The sequence below is a fragment of the Xiphophorus maculatus genome, chromosome 19 (genome assembly GCF_002775205.1).
Source record: "Xiphophorus maculatus strain JP 163 A chromosome 19, X_maculatus-5.0-male, whole genome shotgun sequence".
Lineage (NCBI taxonomy): Eukaryota > Metazoa > Chordata > Actinopteri > Cyprinodontiformes > Poeciliidae > Xiphophorus > Xiphophorus maculatus.
Genome location: NC_036461.1, coordinates 15,163,630 through 15,182,288, shown reverse-complemented (window position 1 = coordinate 15,182,288; position 18,659 = coordinate 15,163,630). Strand labels below are relative to the sequence as shown.

General features: G+C 37.0%; 2 protein-coding genes across 5 annotated transcripts in view; one reads left to right on the top strand and one right to left on the bottom strand.

Annotated features, from left to right (window-relative positions):
• Nucleotides 1-562: 562 nt before the first annotated feature.
• Nucleotides 563-1,842, bottom strand: c19h2orf50 (chromosome 19 C2orf50 homolog). Its single transcript, XM_005798301.2, has 3 exons — nucleotides 1,315-1,842; nucleotides 1,165-1,204; nucleotides 563-1,049 (listed from the first exon to the last, which is right to left on the bottom strand). Exons 1-3 carry the CDS (start codon nucleotides 1,425-1,427, stop codon nucleotides 852-854), a joined length of 351 nt encoding a protein of 116 aa, XP_005798358.1. The 5' UTR covers nucleotides 1,428-1,842; the 3' UTR covers nucleotides 563-851.
• An 871-nt stretch (nucleotides 1,843-2,713) lies between these two features.
• The window catches only part of clip4 (CAP-Gly domain containing linker protein family member 4), a 30,013-nt gene continuing 14,067 nt past the window's right edge, over nucleotides 2,714-18,659 (top strand). Inside the window, exons 1-7 of one of the 4 annotated variants that reach the window (XM_023352900.1) lie at nucleotides 2,714-3,039; nucleotides 6,279-6,425; nucleotides 7,586-7,725; nucleotides 8,307-8,400; nucleotides 8,558-8,719; nucleotides 9,536-9,654; nucleotides 14,849-15,097. In XM_023352900.1, the coding sequence (XP_023208668.1) occupies nucleotides 6,299-6,425; nucleotides 7,586-7,725; nucleotides 8,307-8,400; nucleotides 8,558-8,719; nucleotides 9,536-9,654; nucleotides 14,849-15,097 (891 nt within the window). In that variant the 5' untranslated portion in view covers nucleotides 2,714-3,039; nucleotides 6,279-6,298. Of the gene's footprint in view, nucleotides 3,040-5,418; nucleotides 6,021-6,278; nucleotides 6,426-7,585; nucleotides 7,726-8,306; nucleotides 8,401-8,557; nucleotides 8,720-9,535; nucleotides 9,655-14,848; nucleotides 15,098-18,659 lie in introns of those variants that run through there. The other 3 variants (XM_023352899.1, XM_014468520.2, XM_023352901.1) reach the window with 3 other exon arrangements.

Sequence of the window (18,659 nt, the reverse complement as noted above, 5' to 3'; positions counted from 1 at the left end):
CAAAAAAAGTATTTATATTACGTGATTAAATAAATGAACAATGCTTTTAATCTGGAAAAAATGCGCTTGACATCCGTTGATATGGCATAAACACGACAGTTTCCTGTCAGCCGGCGGCATCGCTTCTCATTTCCGCATACACAGTCTGAAAGATGATTGGCTCAGAAACAACCACAGTATTTAAAACGTAGTAAGTACTGAGCGCAGCTTCATTTTCGAATTTAATAAAGCAGAGACGCATCTCAAAGTTGCAGGAAACTGGCCCTCAAAGACTGGAGCTTAAGTCTCCTGCCATACAATGTTATAATAACACTTTAGATTGGTCTCAGTTAGCGCTGTTGCAAAAGACTGTTCCAGTAATCGAGTACTCCATCGAATATTGTTACATCTATCTATCTATCTATCTATCTATCTATCTATCTATCTATCTATCTATCTATCTATCTATCTATCTATCTATCTATCTATCTATCTATCTATCTATCTATCTATCTATCTATCTATCTATCTATCTATCTATCTATCTATCTATCTATCTATCTATCTATCTATCTATCTATGATTTGTGTCAGTTTATCACATAAGTTCAATAAACACAATTGAAGTCCGTGATTGTCCTGTAAAAATGTGAAAAGCAATCTCTTCGTTGGTTTAAGGATTGACAGCCACTTCTTTTTTGCTCGTTTCCTTGAAGTCCTGGATAGATCTGGCAGTAAATGGAGCAGCAAATACATTTTTTTTTCTTTCAGTGCATTTGCAAGTTCATCTCAAGAGGTATATGACAGGCTTGCCTCCTTTTTTTTTTTTTTGACAAAGGACACGGAGTCATCACTGACGTCTTATTTATGCTTTTATGATGGTTCCTTCTCTGCAGCCTTCTTCTTTCCTCTGTAGCTTCCGTGAAAGAGTGGCAACCCGTCCTGTCTGTTCATCTCCTTCCCGTGAGGCATGATCTGCCTGCTGCCATACACTTGATTGGCGGTGTTGGGGACGATCTCGGAATAGACCGAAAGATTTTTCGGTAAAGACTTCTCCTCCATTGGGGCATCCTGCAAACATCCACAGGTTGTCGCCGTGGGTGAGGAGTGGCAAAGTGTGTAGGGGCTGTTGTGTGAATATCTTATTATTTTGAACAAAGCAGGTGGTGTTTTTTCTGTTCTTTACCTGTGTGCCACAACCCAGGACAGCGCCCCAGGTCTCATCCCTGTGAAACAACAGCTTGTTGGTGAAAATGATTTCGACACCATTTAAAACAGCCAGGTTTACACGAACCAAAACTTTTTTTTTTTTTCCTCTCATACTTCTTAAGCTTACCATCCCAGTGCTATGCTCCTCTCTTTTACGCACAGGTCTTTCCACTGTTCGGCCAGACTTACGGGATTTTTGCGACTCTCGTCATACTCTGAGCGGCTTTTCTGGGGATCCATGCTGACGACGGCACGGTAAAGATTTATCTCCGTTAACTTCGGGTAAAAGGTAGGGAAGCCGACCCAAATCACGGTTCGTTTTGTTTACGTTTCTATGGAAACTGGTCTAACAAGAGAACATGCACCAAATACCTCATGTTTTACAATTTCATGCACCTTCGCGAGTATTCAGTCCAACAACTCATAATCCAGCACTTAATACAAATTTTACTGTTTTAAAAAAAATATTCACGATTTTTTCGTGAAATGTTTCTATTTGTCAAACCAGACTTGGCAGGAGAAGGAGCGCTGCTAGCACTAGCATGTTGACCTACTGCAACAGTGTGAAATAACTCATGTAAATGCTAAAATTACCTGCAGAGCTAAAGGCAGCTAAAATAGCATGTAGCCTATTGTTAGCATGTTAACGTAACATACTCAGTGCAGTATGGAAAAAAACCATGTGAACGTTAAAATTATAAAATTAGCTCTAGAACTAAAACATCACCAAGGACCTGTTATGTGTGGTCATTCTGTATTCCGCCACAAGAGGGAGTTCTTATACAGCACTGCTTGAAGCTGTTCTATTTAATTACTGTCCAGCTGCAGGATGAAATTCTCCCACTTCTCTACATTATGTGTTGTAATTCTCAATTCTGCCACAGGAGGAAGCTCACACAAGAAATGGAAGGGCCTTCCATTGACCCATTTTCATGTTTTGCCTATGTCAAAGTGATTGAGTGCCAGGGACAATACATAGCACCTCATTGACCAATGCATAACTCTAGCAAGACATATGTGAACTAGAAGAGCTATTATGTATGGCCATTCTATATTCTGCCAATCTCAATAATTCGAAGTGCAGCAAGAAAGCAAGAAAGAATGGAAAATATTAGGTTTGGATTAGGGTTAGAATCAAAGGTCGGAATTAGTTTTGTGTTTCTTTCCCAAAGTCATCATTATCACACTGAACTTTAATATAACACCCATGAAACACAACATCTCAATAACTTAAAACTTCTTTTGAGAGGATTTGCTTATGGTTTTGTTTGTAATCTATTTGATCGTTTATTGCTTGTTCTTGAGTGTGCTCAATTGTGTTTTCTTTTTGCAATGTCAATAAAAAAATCTAATCTAACAACTAATATGTTTGTAAATTTCTGTGAGGAACTCTCCATATTGAGGATCAGTAACTACTTGACAACTAAGAAGTCAGTAGTCTTCTGTGGGACTATGTAAGCTATATTATACTTCATCTTTGGTTTTACATAATTGTTAAATTTCCCAAGAAACTGAATATTGAATTTTCATTGTCTGTGAGTCATAAAAAAGAAACGGTTGAAGTCTGCTCTGTGTGTAAACTATTTCACTTTAAAGACTTAATGACTTTTATATCATATTTTATGTACTGAGATGCAGCCTTCGTATGTTTTCTGCTTGCCTTGAGTAAAGACTTTTTTTTAAAAGAAAATTCTGAATTTGATTTATTTTCAAAACCGGAAGTTGGTGATGGAAGCTTTTACTCTGAAAGGTAAAAGCTAAACTGTAGCCGTTTGGGCTGAGGGAAAATAATCCGCTAGTGTTAGCTCTGTGGTTATTTTGCTGATGAACTGAAACCCGCCTCCAAACAAAGGTAAGGTTGATATTTATCTAAATTTACCCGCCTTAAATGTAAAATTTGAATTATTTGCTGCTCGACAAGGTCCTTAATTTTCCGAAGACAGATCCATTCTTGGTTCAGTGTTTGTTCTTCTTGGTGAACTCTAATTTAAGGAGCTAACAGAGTGTGAGAAATGACTTCAGCAACTTTTTAACAGCACCGAGTCTTAACTCGTATGCACGTATTCTCGGGAACACCATTAATAGTAAGTTGTAGTTTGCCTGTCAGAGGGTGAGCTATCAGCTTATTGTGGACATATGCTAACTGGCTAACCTTCATAGAACACAAACTTGACTCCGTATTTATTGGACGTCCAGAACAACGCCACTCAGTCGTTTCCTCTGCTCACACAGATATAGGTACAGGTGACATAAGCAGGAGGTCACTTTTGAGGAGGCTAATGTCTTCAGGTCTTGATGCTGTGTTGGCTAACGTCAAGTTCATTAAATGACTGTGCAACATGATATAGAAATCCACAGAACCCTAGTCTATTACCAGCTAGCATGCTGGTTGAGTATAAAATGATTAGCAGTATGTCCACAGGTGTTCTTAATTATCCTAGTTAATTGGACCTGTATTTGGGTGGAGCAGCTGGTATTGAAATAATGGGGTGCACCTATATCAAACTTGCCACGTGTGTGTGCATGCATATATACTAGATGTATAAAACTGAAGTTACATAGATCCATTGTCCTGCAACCTTAGATCTATCCCTGGTTCAACACACCTGGATGAAATAAATAGCTAATTACCAGGCCTCTGCAGAAATGACTGAGTAGGTAGTTGATTCAGGAATGTTGGAGCAGAGATGTACCTAAAAGGTGGAGAGCAGCACTGCTTTTTTCTTTTGAAATATTAGAATAAATCTGCCAAGATAACAGTGAATTGTGAAGTTAAGTACAACTTCTAAATGTCATAAGTCAGGGGGTGTCCAAAGCCTGGATGTTGTCCATCTATTTAACCTAACTAAGTTGACAGTTTATTTTATTCTTTTTTAGTTATGAAGTAAGTTAAATATAAGATGCTAGGTGAGATATTGAATTTTTTTGTTATTAATGTAGGTGTTAAATTGAACTTATTGTGATTTTTAAAATTTTTTTTTAAAAGGTGTCAAACTAACATTTAGCTTTCTGAAAACATGTATTAACCTTGAATTAAAAAAAAAAAATCTGGTTGGTGGTGAACACCGCCAAGCTGGATGCTTTAGTCTGTGTTTAGGAGACAAAGTCGGTCTTCTATCACCTGAAGAACATTTCCAGGATTAAAGGACTAATGTCTCAGCCAGATCTAGAGAAACTCATGCATGCGTTTATTTTCAGTTGCATTGATTACTGCAACAGCGTCTTCACGGGTCTGTCCAACAAATCAATTAAACGGCTGCAGCTGATCCAGAACGCTGCTGCTCGCGTTCTCACTAAAACCAGGAAGATAGAGCACATAACACCAGTTTTAAAGTCCCTACACTGGCTCCCTGTAGCTCAAATAATAGACTTTAAAATACTGTTATTTAAAATACTGTTATTGTATTAAAATACTGTTATTTAAAATACTGTTATTGTATTAAAATACTGTTATTAAAATACTGTTTGTTAGTTTACAAATCACTGAACGGCTTAGCACCACAATACATTAAAGATCTGCTGTTGTTGTATGAACCTTCCAGACCTCTCAGGTCTTCCGGTTCTGGTCTGCTCTGCATCCCCAGAACCAGAACCAAACGAGGAGAAGCAGCTTTCAGCATCTATGCACCACAAATTTGGAACAAACTTCCAGAAAACTGTAAAACAGCTGAAACACTGACTTCCTTTAAATCTAGACTAAAAACCCACCTGTTTAGGATTGTATTTGAAACGTAATCATTACAAATTTATTGATGGAACTTGACTTAGTGTTGTGTTTTGATTGTTGATTCTATGTTGCATTGTGTTTCTGTGTTTGATGTGATGTAAAGCACTTTGAAATGCCTTGCTGCTGAAATGTGCTATAAAAATAAAATTTGATTGATTAACAAGTAGATATAAATGTAACATACAGAAAATGTTACATTTTCAGAAAATGTTACATTTTCTGTATGGGTTAGAAAATACAGAAAATATTCTGTATTTTCTGTAAAGTGGAATTCTTTCATGCATTTTCCACTTTATGGAAATGGAAAATGCATTTCCATAAAGGAAATGGAAATGCATGAAAGAAAAAAAAAATGCTAGTTGAACTGTCTTGTGATCAGTGCAAGCTTTCTCCAGACTTTTGACAATGAGTAATTGCGTAACTTTTGCTGCTACCTTTGATATATTCAAATCAAATAAAAAAGAATTTGTTTTATATTGTTGACAATATTCTGCATTTTGAAAATTTTCTTTTTTCTTTTTTGTGTGTGTGCGTTTTATTTTTTCCTGAATGAGGTGGAAAAACAATTGTGTAACAGACACAATTATTAAATAGTTTTTTCCTTTGGATGTCTCAGCAGCCTGGGTACTTGCTATAACTGGGATTTAGAAAAGCCTTTATCATGACAGACAGCCCTAACCACCTTCACTGCCCTGTTGGACAGTGTTTATTTGCACTTTCACCCTCCAGTCACATTCTCTACACTGTGGATCTGTGATGTCTGGCAAATCAGACGAGTTGGCAGTGAGGTCAGTGGTGCACATGTGAGTGAAACTCCATCTTGGGAGATCAGAGGTGAGACCACTGTGGCTTTAAAGTGCGCAGACTGTAAATAGCAACTGGACCTGGTAGTCAGAGGATCAACAAGGTGTAAATGGAAAGAGTGAGTTTGTTATCGGAGATCGTAGTGACCGAAGCCAGTTTACTTGAAGTTATTTTTGGAAGGATTTTGGTTTGAAGTTCTGCTCAGCTATTGGACCCAGTCTGTGTCTTTTGATTTTTAGCTTGTCTCCACTGAGAGGCTCTCATGGAGATCATCAAGAAAGGGGATAATGGAAAAGAAAACAGTAAGTCTTGGGCTGTGTGTGAATCTGAGCTTGTTTTGAATTTGTAGCATAGTTTCTGTTTCCAGTCTCCATGTTGCTTCTCCTGCAGCCCCCTTGTTTGAACATTAGGCCAGTAGTTTTAAAAAGAAAGCTTACTTTGTTTTTAAAAAAAAAAATCTTTAAGTGGACCAAGTGAAAGCTTCAGTGTGCTAAAGCTTTTTTTATTGAGAGAAAAGACCTACTTGTGTTCTCAGAATAGACTTTCTAATATTGTTCCAGCCGCGGGGCCTGCTGGGGAGATGACAAAGGAGGATGTTTCAGAGCCTGCTGAAGGAGATGCTGTCCTGGGCTGCTTCACAAGAAATGCTCCCCACCAGCGGGCGGTTATCCACCAGGTGGCTTCTGCACCCATGCCCAGTGACTGTGGTGAGGATCTGCTCATGCTCAGTACATGATAACTGGATTTGGGTCATTCTGAAAAAAGAACGATGAAGTAATGACTTGACAGGTGAAATGGAGAGATGCTTAGTTAAGTCACATCTTAGGATTGGTTTAATAATGAAAACATACCAGGCTGGGTTAAATTTTAAGAACAAAACAAAGATTGAAATGAGAGGATTTGTGATGCAGGAAAGACAATAGAAAAGCCACAAAACTTTATCTACAAATAATGTGACATTTATCTTGTACATTTCAAGTGTAGAATAAGTGTTAGGAAAAAAATGTGAAAACCTCTAGCTAACTTTGCTGAAGCATTCACCCTTATCCTTCAGTCATATTTGTCTACATTACCTTGGAAATGTTTCCCAAATTGCTTAATTCTATGAAATTGACTTCACTGATTTTTCAAATTTTCTTCTGAAATTAATGGAAATGCATGTCTTGTAAAGCATCTGTTTATTTCATTATGGTAGAAACGACATGAAAGCTAAGCATCAAGTCGTTGATGTTTGCATAATATATGCTCTATTAGGATTTTAGAGCATGTTCTATGCTCTAAAATAGAACAGGAATTTAGAGCATACATGCTGTACTTCTGGGAAAACATGAAAAATTTTTAGGATGTTAATACTTTTGGAAGGAAATGAACAGACGGTTTATATTCTTAACACACATTTCAGACTTCTTACAGTTATTATTCAGCCAGATATTTGATAATGCCTCTGGGAGATAACAGGAGGAACCCTTATGTGATGACACAAGGAAACCCTCAAGAACATTTATACCTACGGTATATGATTGTTTAGTCCTGTTGGTTGCTGAACAGGTAATGTATAGCTTTTGTGACTGTTGTGCTGAAAATGAACATTCCCTAGAATTGTAAATCAAATGTCAGGTTTTAAATTGGTTAGATTAAAGGAAATGTTGTCAATTTGATCCCTTAGCCACACTGGGGTTGTTAAATTCTCATTTGTCCCAGTTCATGTCAACTACTGCATCTGATTTAAGGAGAGATTATTAAACTGCTGCAGTTTAATAATCTAATACTAAAACTTAATGTATATCAGGACTAAATGTCTTTCTATGATTTTATGAATAGCAACAGATTAGTTTTGCCATTATTCTTGTTTTTTCTCTTCCTCCAGAGTTTTCCTTCTTTGACCCGTCTGAACCGCAGTGCAGAGAAATTCTTCAGGATCCCAACACCACCATACCTGAGCTATTTGCTGTCCTCAGGCAATGGGTACCTCAGGTTCAGAAAAACATTGACGTCATTGGCATTGAGGTGACTGATTCTCAGTTGTTGCTTTAATATTGCAATGCAGAATCTAAATGAAAACTTAATAGATTAAAGTAAAACTCAGATTGAGCCACAGCGAGGTCTTTACGGGTTTTCTAAACTGGTTCTCTTAAAACAGAAAAGTGTTATTGGCTAATAACACTTTCCACACAAATTTTGAAGTTTTGAAATATTTTTCAGGGATGTTTCCTCCTGAACTTCTCATTTCTGCAACCCAATCCTCTCATAAGCTGAAAACATTGTATAGATGTATATCCTCTCCACTCACCCAGAAACCTTTTTATCAGAAGTTATTGAAAATACCTGCATTGCAGTAAATTGTGCAGAGAAACTCTCCTCTTAAGGGTTTAAGTAAGCGATTATTTCTTCTTGCACACCTTCTTCTGACTCTGGAGAAATGAATGCCTTTTTGATGTCCCTGATGGTGTCTAAATTTAAAAAGGAGTGCCATTATCAGAGGATCATTTCATTCTTCACTTCACTGTACCTGAGTTTCACTGTTACTTGACATTCCTACAGTGACATTTGCCTCTTTGAGGCTCATTGCACATCTTGTCTCTGCACAGATCCTGAAGAGAGGTTGTGGTGTGAATGACCGAGATGGATTGACCGATATGAGCCTTCTGCACTACTGTTGTAAGGCTGGGGCTCCTGGAATTGGTTAGTTCTTTTCCACTGCTTCTAAATCTCAATGCAAATCTACTGTGACTTTTCTTTCTGTTGTTTTACTGCCGAACAAAAGCTCTCAAGTTTAAGAAATGTTCTCAACAAATTCTTTAAAAAACAAAAGAAAGTCAACAATACTTTTTCTCCTCAGGTGATGCAGAAACGGCAGCTAGTTTTGCCCGTCAGCTCCTCGCCTTGGGTGCTGATCCCAACCTTCGTTCACGCTGGACTAACATGAGGGCGCTGCATTACGCTGCCTACTTTGACGTTCCCCAGCTGGTCGGTGTGGTGCTGCAGGCCTCTCAGCCTGGAGGTGAGACCAGGGAACTGCTGCCAGAGAAGAGAGGAGGGGATTGTGGCAACATTCAGTGCAGGGAATGCATTTCTATTTCCAGCACCAACTGCCACAGGGATTAAAGCCTCAGCAATTTAATCTTCTTGCTGTGGTAAACATTCTGGGTTGTAAGGTTATTAGCTGCATCCACAGGTGAATGGAGGCAGCAGATGGTGATGGTGTTGTATTTATTGCTTGTTGTGGATACAGAGAAATTGTGATTTTTGCAGATTGATTGAATAATCAGTCATCTGAAGTTTTCTACAAGCTATGCAGGGGATAAAGAAAACTTGTACAAAAGTCCCTTTTTAGATTTGACTAGAAGTTTCTATCACGCAGAATGCCAGGTTTAGTGGAATACTAGTATATCACATTCCTTTGAAAATAATAATCACTTGCTAAAACGACAATAGGATGAGGTAACATCATGCTATTGGGAGGCTTCTGATCAGCTTCTGGTGGAATATATGGGGCCAAATACAAGGCCATCCTGGAAGAAATAAAAAAATGACAATACAAAGATAGGTAGTGCAACTGAGAGATTACAAGATATTGCTTGGCTTGATTTATAGTGTACTCTATACAAATGCATTCACAATTATGCACTACCTTTTGTTGGTCTATCACAGCAAATTTAAATACAATCCTCTGTTTGTGGTTGTACGAGTTCAAAATATAAGAATATTTAAGGTATATGAACACTGGCAATTTTCCTATTACAGTATAATGGGAGAAGCACAGCACTGTGTAGTCTGCCCCTGAAATTAAACTAATTCCTCTACCTTTTCTCTGCAGAGGTTGATGCCACCTGCAGTGACTTTGAGTTTGGCACAGCTCTGCACATTGCTGCATCCAACTTGTGCACATCTGCTGTCAAACGTCTCCTGGAGTTGGGAGCTAATCCAGCTTTCAGGGTATGGTTTTTTTTCCTGTCTTTTCTTTTCTGTATAATCACACACCAACAGACTTGACTTCTGATTTCATTAATTATTTCAGCACACCATTTAAAATGTTTGGAGTTGCATCTTGGCACTGATCCATTTTTCCTTAATTTAGAAAGGGAATTGATTCTTTTGAATTCTTCATGACAGGTTCAGACATCAGGAAAGACATCTGCGAATACTTTCCTGATGCACTGTAGCAAATTGTGCTAGCTAATCTGAGCTAGAATGCCAGTGTTATATTTACTAACATGTATTAACATGCAACTTGTATAAGACTTTAAAATATATTAAAAGCTAAAAGAACCACAAAGTTTGAATTGTGCTGCAATCTATAAGTAAGGAGAACTATGTAATTAACCTGTAATTAGGTAGCTGAACTACTTGATTGGTTTAAATAGTTAATAGATTACATAACTGGTTAAGAGGTCAAACATGTTAAAAACTTTTGCATCTGGAGAATATCAGTTGTATAAATAATTTACACAATTTATGCACTTTTATGGATAAAAAATATTTTTATTCTCTTGCCACAAAAACAGGTGAAAAGCATTGTATATGTACTATGTGAATTGAGCCATACCCAGTTATCTTGTGCCTTGGCAGATTGGAGAGGTAGGACAACTTTCAGCTATTTTAGAAGCGTATGGTTTATCAAAAGCCATACGCTTCTAAAAGCGAAAACACGTTTTCTTTTATTAATGCTTCACACTGAAACTCTGAGAAATAATTGCTTGCTATACAAGCTCAAATGGACTGTAAATAATGGGTCTAGACTTTAGAAAAATGTCAGTATGGAATGGCGAACATTTCCTTCAGAACAGGCCGTAGCAGGAAAAAGACAGGTGCATTTATTTATATTGACTTCCTGGGATTCTTGCTGTAGTCATCTGTGTTATTTATTCCACTCAGTGTTTTTTTTTTTTTTTTACTTTTGTGTAAAGAAAGGAGGTCTATTCATCTGTCCTCAGGTGCAGCTGTTTTTTCTGTGAGAGGTGGGAGGGTCTGCAGTTCTGGAAATGTAATTTCCATCAATTCCCACCTTAAGAATTACTTTCCAGAATTAGATATAATGCAAACAAATTTTAAATTGGTTTATACAATTCAATTAGCGTATTTAATATAGTAAATGCATAATTGACTAATAGGTGGTAACTATCTTAGTAATTCATTTCAGCTGAAATTTAGCTCATGCGAAGGCAAACTGGATTAATACATAGTTTGAAAAAGTTTTTGGACTTTTTGGGGGGCTTTTTTCCAGGTTTGTACAAATACAAAAAATTGCTGAAAATAGTTATATCTGGGCTTTATTTTCTGTCCCATTAACTGTTAAAAACATCATTCTAATATGCATCTGTCCACCCGGTTTCTGACTCTGGTTTTCCCAGATTTCACTGCTGTAGAAATATCTGACATTATTTCTTGGACCCCTCTCTGACCTTAGCATTTTGACATAATACATGATAAACCTGTGTAGAGATGGTAAGAAATCAACACCAATCGTTATTGAACTGAATATAAACATCTGTCCTACATCTATCCATTGCCTCATTTAGCTCATAAAAAGGCTCGGCTGCATGCACTAATGCTGAACATGTTTAAACTGACACTGAAAAGTGGTTTTAAATTAAATGTCATAATTTTTTAGCAGTACCCCTTCTCCAAAAAAAAAGTTAAATAGAAAGTGTGAATTCAAACAAATCAGCCATTTTGCTGTCATTTGACGACATTAAAATGCACCAGACTCTTTTAGGCCACAGATTTTAGATTAATTTATAGTTTTCCATGAGGAGATCTCTGCTGTCAGTTGTGTCTTTGTTGGTTTTTATGTTGTTTTAGTGCCAGCTTCCACTGGAGGTCACTAAAGCACTATGCACAATTATACAATCATTTTCTTGCTCTGCGGTGCATCCATAAGTGCTCTCTCTGTTCATTTTCCAGTTTATTTTGGGCTGTGAATGCAAACCCAGGGGCATACTTGGACTTGAATATTTAGACCAGATCTGGTCTGACTATTGAATTTAAATATTTAAAGTTAAGTTGATAGGAATGTTTGCTGCTTATTCTTGCCAAGTTGAAACATTTTTGCCTGGGACTTCATTTGATATGTCAGTAAGATTGCTGTTCATGACTGAACCAGGTGTCTCCTGACTTTCCTGCCTCGGTTTTTCCATCATTTACCAGAACCACTTTGTTTACTTTGATCCAATTTGTTTATCTTGACATGATTTTTTTTCTTTTCTTTATGGAGATGGATGTTGCTCAATAATGTAGCTTTTTAGGACTTAGACTGAAATTGTATTTTTAACATGTTCACTATTTCATGATAATGTCTAACTTTTTTTTTGTATTATAATATTTATGTTTTAAAAATATTTATTGAGTGTTTTTGTCAAAAGATTGTCTTGTCTGGCCCTGCAAGGTCCTTTTGAGCAGACCTTAAATTAAAGCAGAGGAAAAGTTTTAATTAAGAGATAGAGTAATTGCTGTTGATGCAGATTTTATGAATTGAAAACAGAAAATCATGTTATAAAATTGTATTTATTCCTGTAATTCAGTTGTAAAAGTGTAACTCATGTATTTATTCCTTTTGTGATATATGTAAGTGTCTATTTGACAATCCTGATGATTCATTTGAAAATAAATGGAATATAGTCTCATTAAAACACAACTTAATTTTAATTAGGGATGAGCATAAACGTTGATCTATGTTGCTACACTCTTCTATGATCATGAGCTGTCTGGGTAGTGACTGAAAGAAATGGATACAAGCAGCTGGAATGAGTTTTGAGTTGGTTCCTCAGCTACCCTGGGAACACCTTGGCATTCCCCTGGTGGAGCTCAGGGTGTTGTAGTGACCTCTAACATTTGCCCCTCTGAATGAGAGAGTCTTGTGGATAATATTTTTATTGTCTGACATGTTCTCTCAAACACTATTGTCCCAAATTTTAAAATGGTTGCCTACAAGTATCACTTTCCTGACTATCATATATGTTCTAAATAATTTCTGATGTTTGTCACGTAAAGAATTGCTTTTTTGAAATTCAGTTTGCCTATAAATTATAGTGGATAGAAATGTTAAACCCTTTTCAGTAAATGGCCTCTTTCAGGCTGTAAATAACTCTCCAGCATGCCTGTTGACAACCTCTGAACATTATAATTTAACTGTTGTAGACACAGTGGGGCTGCTGTGTGGGAGAGAGAGCCATTTGCAGCTTGTCGATGTCGGTGTGGGAAAGAGTTTAAAGAATGTCTTGCTGTGAGGCATTGCTTGGGATTAAATTTGATTATGAACTGTGATTAACACAACTGGATATGTGGATATGACTTGGTTAGACCTTTTTCCAATAAAGAAACTATTGTATGAGTAAAGGTATTACAGCATTTAATTTCTTTTGCCTCAATGTCTCACCTACCCACACACAAGGCAGATTGTGAGGGGCGGACATTAACTTAGTGTTTGAACATTAACAAGTGCAAACTATTTTTTAGTGCCGTATAAACCACATAAAATAACCAAATAAAGTGTTCCTGCTGAGGTTTCTCCTCTGTCAGACCTCTACAGCAACCTCCCTGTGCAGCATTCCTTCTGAAATATAGCTTGCTGACTCAAAGATGTCTATCTTCACTGTCATAGAGTCACCTGGGTAAACCTTTATGTTACTTTCTGCTGATCAGCTTCTTTGAAATGTACTGAAGGGGATTTTGTCCTGGGAGTTGAAATATAATTAAAGAATGTGAGCAAAATAAGTGATCTCTTTCAAAAGGGGCACAAGTTCTGATGTTTCTATGTGATGTAGAAGTGATGGTGAGTCTAAGGTGCATAGAAGTTGGCAGGTGTTCTCATTAAAGTACAGAAGGAGAAGTGTTCATTGTAAACTAGATGGAAGTCCTGTAGTTTTCTCCTTGAGCTTGAAGTTTTACCTTTAAGCTTGGACTTCTGTAGCGCTGCAGTTAAGTAAAAGTAAAACCTCTAAGCAAACCTCTTGCTTAGAGGTTTGGGCACTGGGTGGCTTTCGGCCCATGTTGGTACAGGACACGCGTCACTGTGAATGATGACACTGTCTTGCTAGCTTCACAAGGCGTTCACATGGCGTTTGTTCTGGGGCCATTTTGTACATTTAAGACCAAAGCACTTTCATTGGACAAGAAAACCCATCTCCTTCCTCAGGGATTTGATGGTTAGACATTCCCATCATGTCTATGCTTGCGTATAATTGTTTGAACAGATGAAAACGGCTCCTTCAAGCATCTAGAAATTGTTCTCAAGGATGAACCAGAAAATTCTCTTACTGATATTTTGGCAGATTTCTTTTTACTTCCCCTTTATGCTGAAAAGAAAGCTGTGTGTTTAAAATACATTCACAGGTGTACCTCTAATTATCTCAAATGTGTCAGTTAACCTATCAGAAGGGTCCAAAGCCATGACATCATAATTTGCTCTTTGGGCCTTTCTTACCTTTGCAGTTTGGTTAGTTATTATCTGAAAATGCAGTGTGCATTGAGACTATACTGACCGTATGCTGAAATTTGCCTGTCTTGGAGTTTGTTTTTTTAACCTGATTTGAAAGCTTTTTGATAGTTTAAAACTTAAGGTAATGCTCCATAATTTATTTCTCATAGTCCCCTGCAGGACAATTATTTCTTTTGAAACAATATACACCTGCTCAAGGTAGTTTGTTTTGGGTTTAATCTGCAGTCATAATATTTCATGTTATTCAACTGGCACATATTAGGATCAAAACCACAGTTAATAAATTGCAGTTTAAAATCATAATAAACTTAAATATTAAATAAATAAATAAATTTAGCATTTTAGCGATTCACACAAATGAGCTGAGCTACCTGGAGAAATAAACTTATTTGCTACAATCCAAGTGCATTGACACAATTGTTCTTATTTTGATATTGCAAGTAGTGGCCATTTTCATTTTGAAGAAAATGAAAATGGTAAACAATATGTTCTCTGTGCTGCTTTTTTATTGGATCAAAATAGACCCAAACATAAAAATGAAAGAATGCATAAATCTTCTGTACCTGCTTAATATTTGGAGAGTTGTGGGATAGCTGGTTGTGTTTGATTTTACCAATTGCATTTTACAGTTTGTTTTTCTTTTTTAAATAAAATGAAATCCACTTCTTAAATAAGTCATCCCTCTTTTTCTAGAATGACAAAGGGCAGTGTCCAGCAGATGTTGTACCTGATCCACTGGATATGCCACTGGAGATGGCAGATGCTGCCGCCATGGCCAAAGAGCTCCGGACTCTGCTGAGGCAGGCTTTACCAAGACCCAGCTCCCCTTTGCCCCTCACACTTCAAGGCCAGGTCATCCCTGCTGTCTCTGATAAGGCCAGGATGCAGCTCACATCCATGGGAATCCGACTCGGGGATCGTGTGGTGATTGCTGGACAGAAGGTTTGTTTTCATGTTGCTGACGAAGGAAAAGAGACGATCTTTTTTTTTTTTTCCTCTGATGGAGAAGTCTTGCTTAGAGGTCAGTCAAGCTGTACTGGATCAAATATACCCCTGTTATATTTGTTTGTCATAGTCTCATTACTGTACTAGATTAAGTTTCTAATTAGGAATCAGTGATTTGCAAAAAACAAGAAACCTTTTAAAATAAGCCGTTTCCCAGCAGCAGCAAGTCACAATCTGGTATTTTTAGCCTAATACAGGATTGTCTTATTTAATTTAGCATTTAACAAGCCTCAATGTGAGGCTTGTTAAATGCCTCACTTTCCATCCAGTGAGGATGGAACCAAATCTCAAATTGATGTGACTATTTAGTATTTTTTATAGATCTTCTTAAATGCATTTCACAGGCTGCACACATCCGTTACAGACTGCATCTGTGAGTGAAAGGCCTGTACTGATTATGCATCTTCTTTGCCTGTGAGTCATCTTCTTTTACACCTTTCTTTGATCTGCACCACCAACGGTGTTGACTAGACTGTGACTGTTGTTCCTACTTCTCACTTGAGCTCATTACACATGTTTATTGCCTCAAAGTGGCACACTTGTTATCAGCACAAACCAGCACTCCAATGAGCATTAATGCAAAGTCTCTTGACAAGTCACAGTATAATTACAGGTTACGTTTCAGGAATATCCTCACTAGCAGGCAATTTATGCTCTTGGCTGTCAGATTGTTGTAGTGTCACAACAGTAAACTCTATTTTTTTTTTGTATTTATTTGAGGTACAGCATGTATCAGAAAATGCGTCTTTGTCATAAAACGTTTTTATACCTAAAGAAAATCTTCAGTCTTGCTGATCAGCTATGATCGGCGTGATGCTTGAACCATATGTAATCCTTTTGACATAAAGCGCTCTAAGAAAGCAGAGAAGGCTCACCTCTCTGGGAAGAAAATGTGTTTTACAAATAGGCCTGTTGTGTCTAAATAGTTGTCATATTATGTTTGAGCGTAGGTATTAATTTGAGGTTCAGATCACAAGTACCACCTCACTCATTTTCGATGTGTTAAAATTTATGATTGTGCCATGATGTGTGATTAATTCTGTTTGGTTGAATCAAATACCTGACTCTTGCTTTGGTATATTTTCCATAACTCTATCAGAATCATCTTTATATTGATGTTTTTTGATAAATTTAGCATCTACAGTTGTTTGAGGGGTTTACTGGTTTTTCTAAACCCCTCCTTTTCTGTCGTACAGTCACGAAAGTGATTTTGTGTGTGTGTGTGCAAAAAGAAATAATAACTAAATTATTTCTGCCAATTCCTCCAAGAAGACTGCTCAACTATTCAGCCAACATTGTTGGTGACTACTAAGAGCAACTTAAGGAATGTTTCACTAAATATTAGCAGAGGTGTTTGTACAGCTCTGTGCATTAGAGTAAAAACTTTGTATTCAAACTTGTGATCCCATTTCTTGTTTTTTAAAAATGACTTGTTTTCTTGTTTTTTAAAAAGTTGTATGTGCTCTAATCATTGGACCACTAATCATTCCAAAGTAGTCCCAACTAAATCTTTAAAGCCTTTAATTAATACAGTTCTGACCGCATCTGTAAACCCATCGACTTGTAAAAAAGTTTCCGATCCATCTTATGAACCCTAGCTGAGTCTCGAGGCTTTTTGCATTTTTTACATGTCTGCTTGCTGATTAGACCTTTATTTTACAAGTGTATGAAATATTGTTTTGAGCATCTAGAAAGTCCAATTTTCATTTCCACATTCAGAGCACGCTGATGCACAAATCCATTAATGTTGAAAGGCATGAACTTTGTACCTAGTTAAAGCACTCTGTTTCTATAAACTTGCAGGGTTTCTATTACCTTCATAACACAGAAGAGAAAATTTGATGCAGTGATTTTACGGAGTGGGTTTTTAAATGTTTTTTTTCTGTGCAACTTTGAAAAACTGAAACACCGCCAGTTCCCAGAAACTGAATTTATAACATAAGGGGCTTCTTCTTCTACACTGTGCTCAGGAGTTTATTAAATTTAAATGAGACCTTAAAATTTTTCAGTTGTATTGAAGCATGAGAGAGCATGGTATAAGGATCCAAGTTGGTCAGATTTCAGTGATTCAAAGGAAAAGTTACTTTTTGCAAGAACTTGCAAAGATCATATTAGGTGAGGCTGTTGGATTAAGAATGTTGGAGGTTGTTAGATTTGTCAGCTGTGGTGTTTAACTGGAATATTTTCAAATTTACTATTCAAATCAACATAGCATTGCAAATAAGGTACAAAAGTATTTTCACTAAATCAAATTATTCAATCTTGATAAATAAACTGCATGAGAAAACCAGGTTTGTGCAGTTTGTCAACCTTTGATCACAGATCCAAATTAATTTGTTCGCTTCTAATTTCAGAATTATTTTTAATTCTGAAATTAAAAATTTAAATATTGGCACAAATATTGACAAATATTGACAATCAGCCTCTGTCCAATCAGCCTCTGATTACAAATTGCATTTGCAGACCCACACAGAGTTCTAGGTTGCGGAACGGAAATCCATATAAAAATTCCTCAGTGGTGGAATTAACAGTTGTTGGTTTTTTTTACCCAAGTGATGCACCGATATGAAATGTTTTTGTATTGTATATTTTTCACTACCCAGTTAACACCTTCAAAAAAACTAACACAGCCAACTTTCCCTCCATTTCTTTCTTTCAGTTAAATTCTCCACAATCCTGCAACTGCGTCTCTGTTACATGACCAAACAAATCCTACATAATCTCCTCAGCTCCAGAAACAAACTTCAGCAAGATGGAAATAAATAACGGTTGTTATCGGGCTGGTTTAATTTATTGGAACAATACAGATATGTTGAAAAATTACTAGTATTAGCCGATACTGATGTTGGTGCTGGTATATTTTGCGTCCCTAATAACTACATATTCTGTGCTGGTTGTTTGTGAACACTGACATAAAGCCAACAGCCAATTTCCTTAACCGCTGGTGTTGTCATGTAATTAAAAGTTTAAACATATCCTGACAACACCTTCAGATCTGGCTGCTCAGAGTCACGCTGTATTGAATTCTAAATGGTTGCCAATATTTTTTAAATCTAGTTTGTTCCATGAACAGCCAACATATTTTCATTTTAAACAGCTGATTAAAACATTCTGCTTCCTCTTAATTCATTATAACCAAATCACTGATATTGGAAATATAGTTGAGTCTTCCACTGAACATTGTTACAGTTTCTGCACTAAAGAGTGTTGTTTGGCGTGATCTGTGATCGCTTAGGCAAACTGCTTTCACCTATTGTCAGCTGAAACCAGCTGGTTCCAATCAGCATTTTCTGGCAACTGGCTGATTAAAATAATATTCTATGTTAATGTTTTGATTTGCGGTTTTATAACAAAATTCATTAAGCTGAAGATGGCAAACACCACAGCATAGTCTAGATGTCCCTCAACCCCCTGCCACATTGCCAGCTGGAGATGAAGCATAGGGCCCCCAACAAAGCAAGTTGTTTAGGACATTACATTGTTGTGTAGGACATTACAT

Bases quoted from the DNA above. Each gene is read 5' to 3' on its own strand.
- c19h2orf50 (XM_005798301.2), bottom strand. From the start codon at position 1,427: ATGGATCCCCAGAAAAGCCGCTCAGAGTATGACGAGAGTCGCAAAAAT. The intron at 1,205-1,314 runs GTAAGCTTAAGA...GTTGTTTCACAG, and splicing joins AGGAGCATAGCACTGGGATG to GGATGAGACCTGGGGCGCTG. The intron at 1,050-1,164 runs GTAAAGAACAGA...GGATGTTTGCAG, and splicing joins TCCTGGGTTGTGGCACACAG to GATGCCCCAATGGAGGAGAA.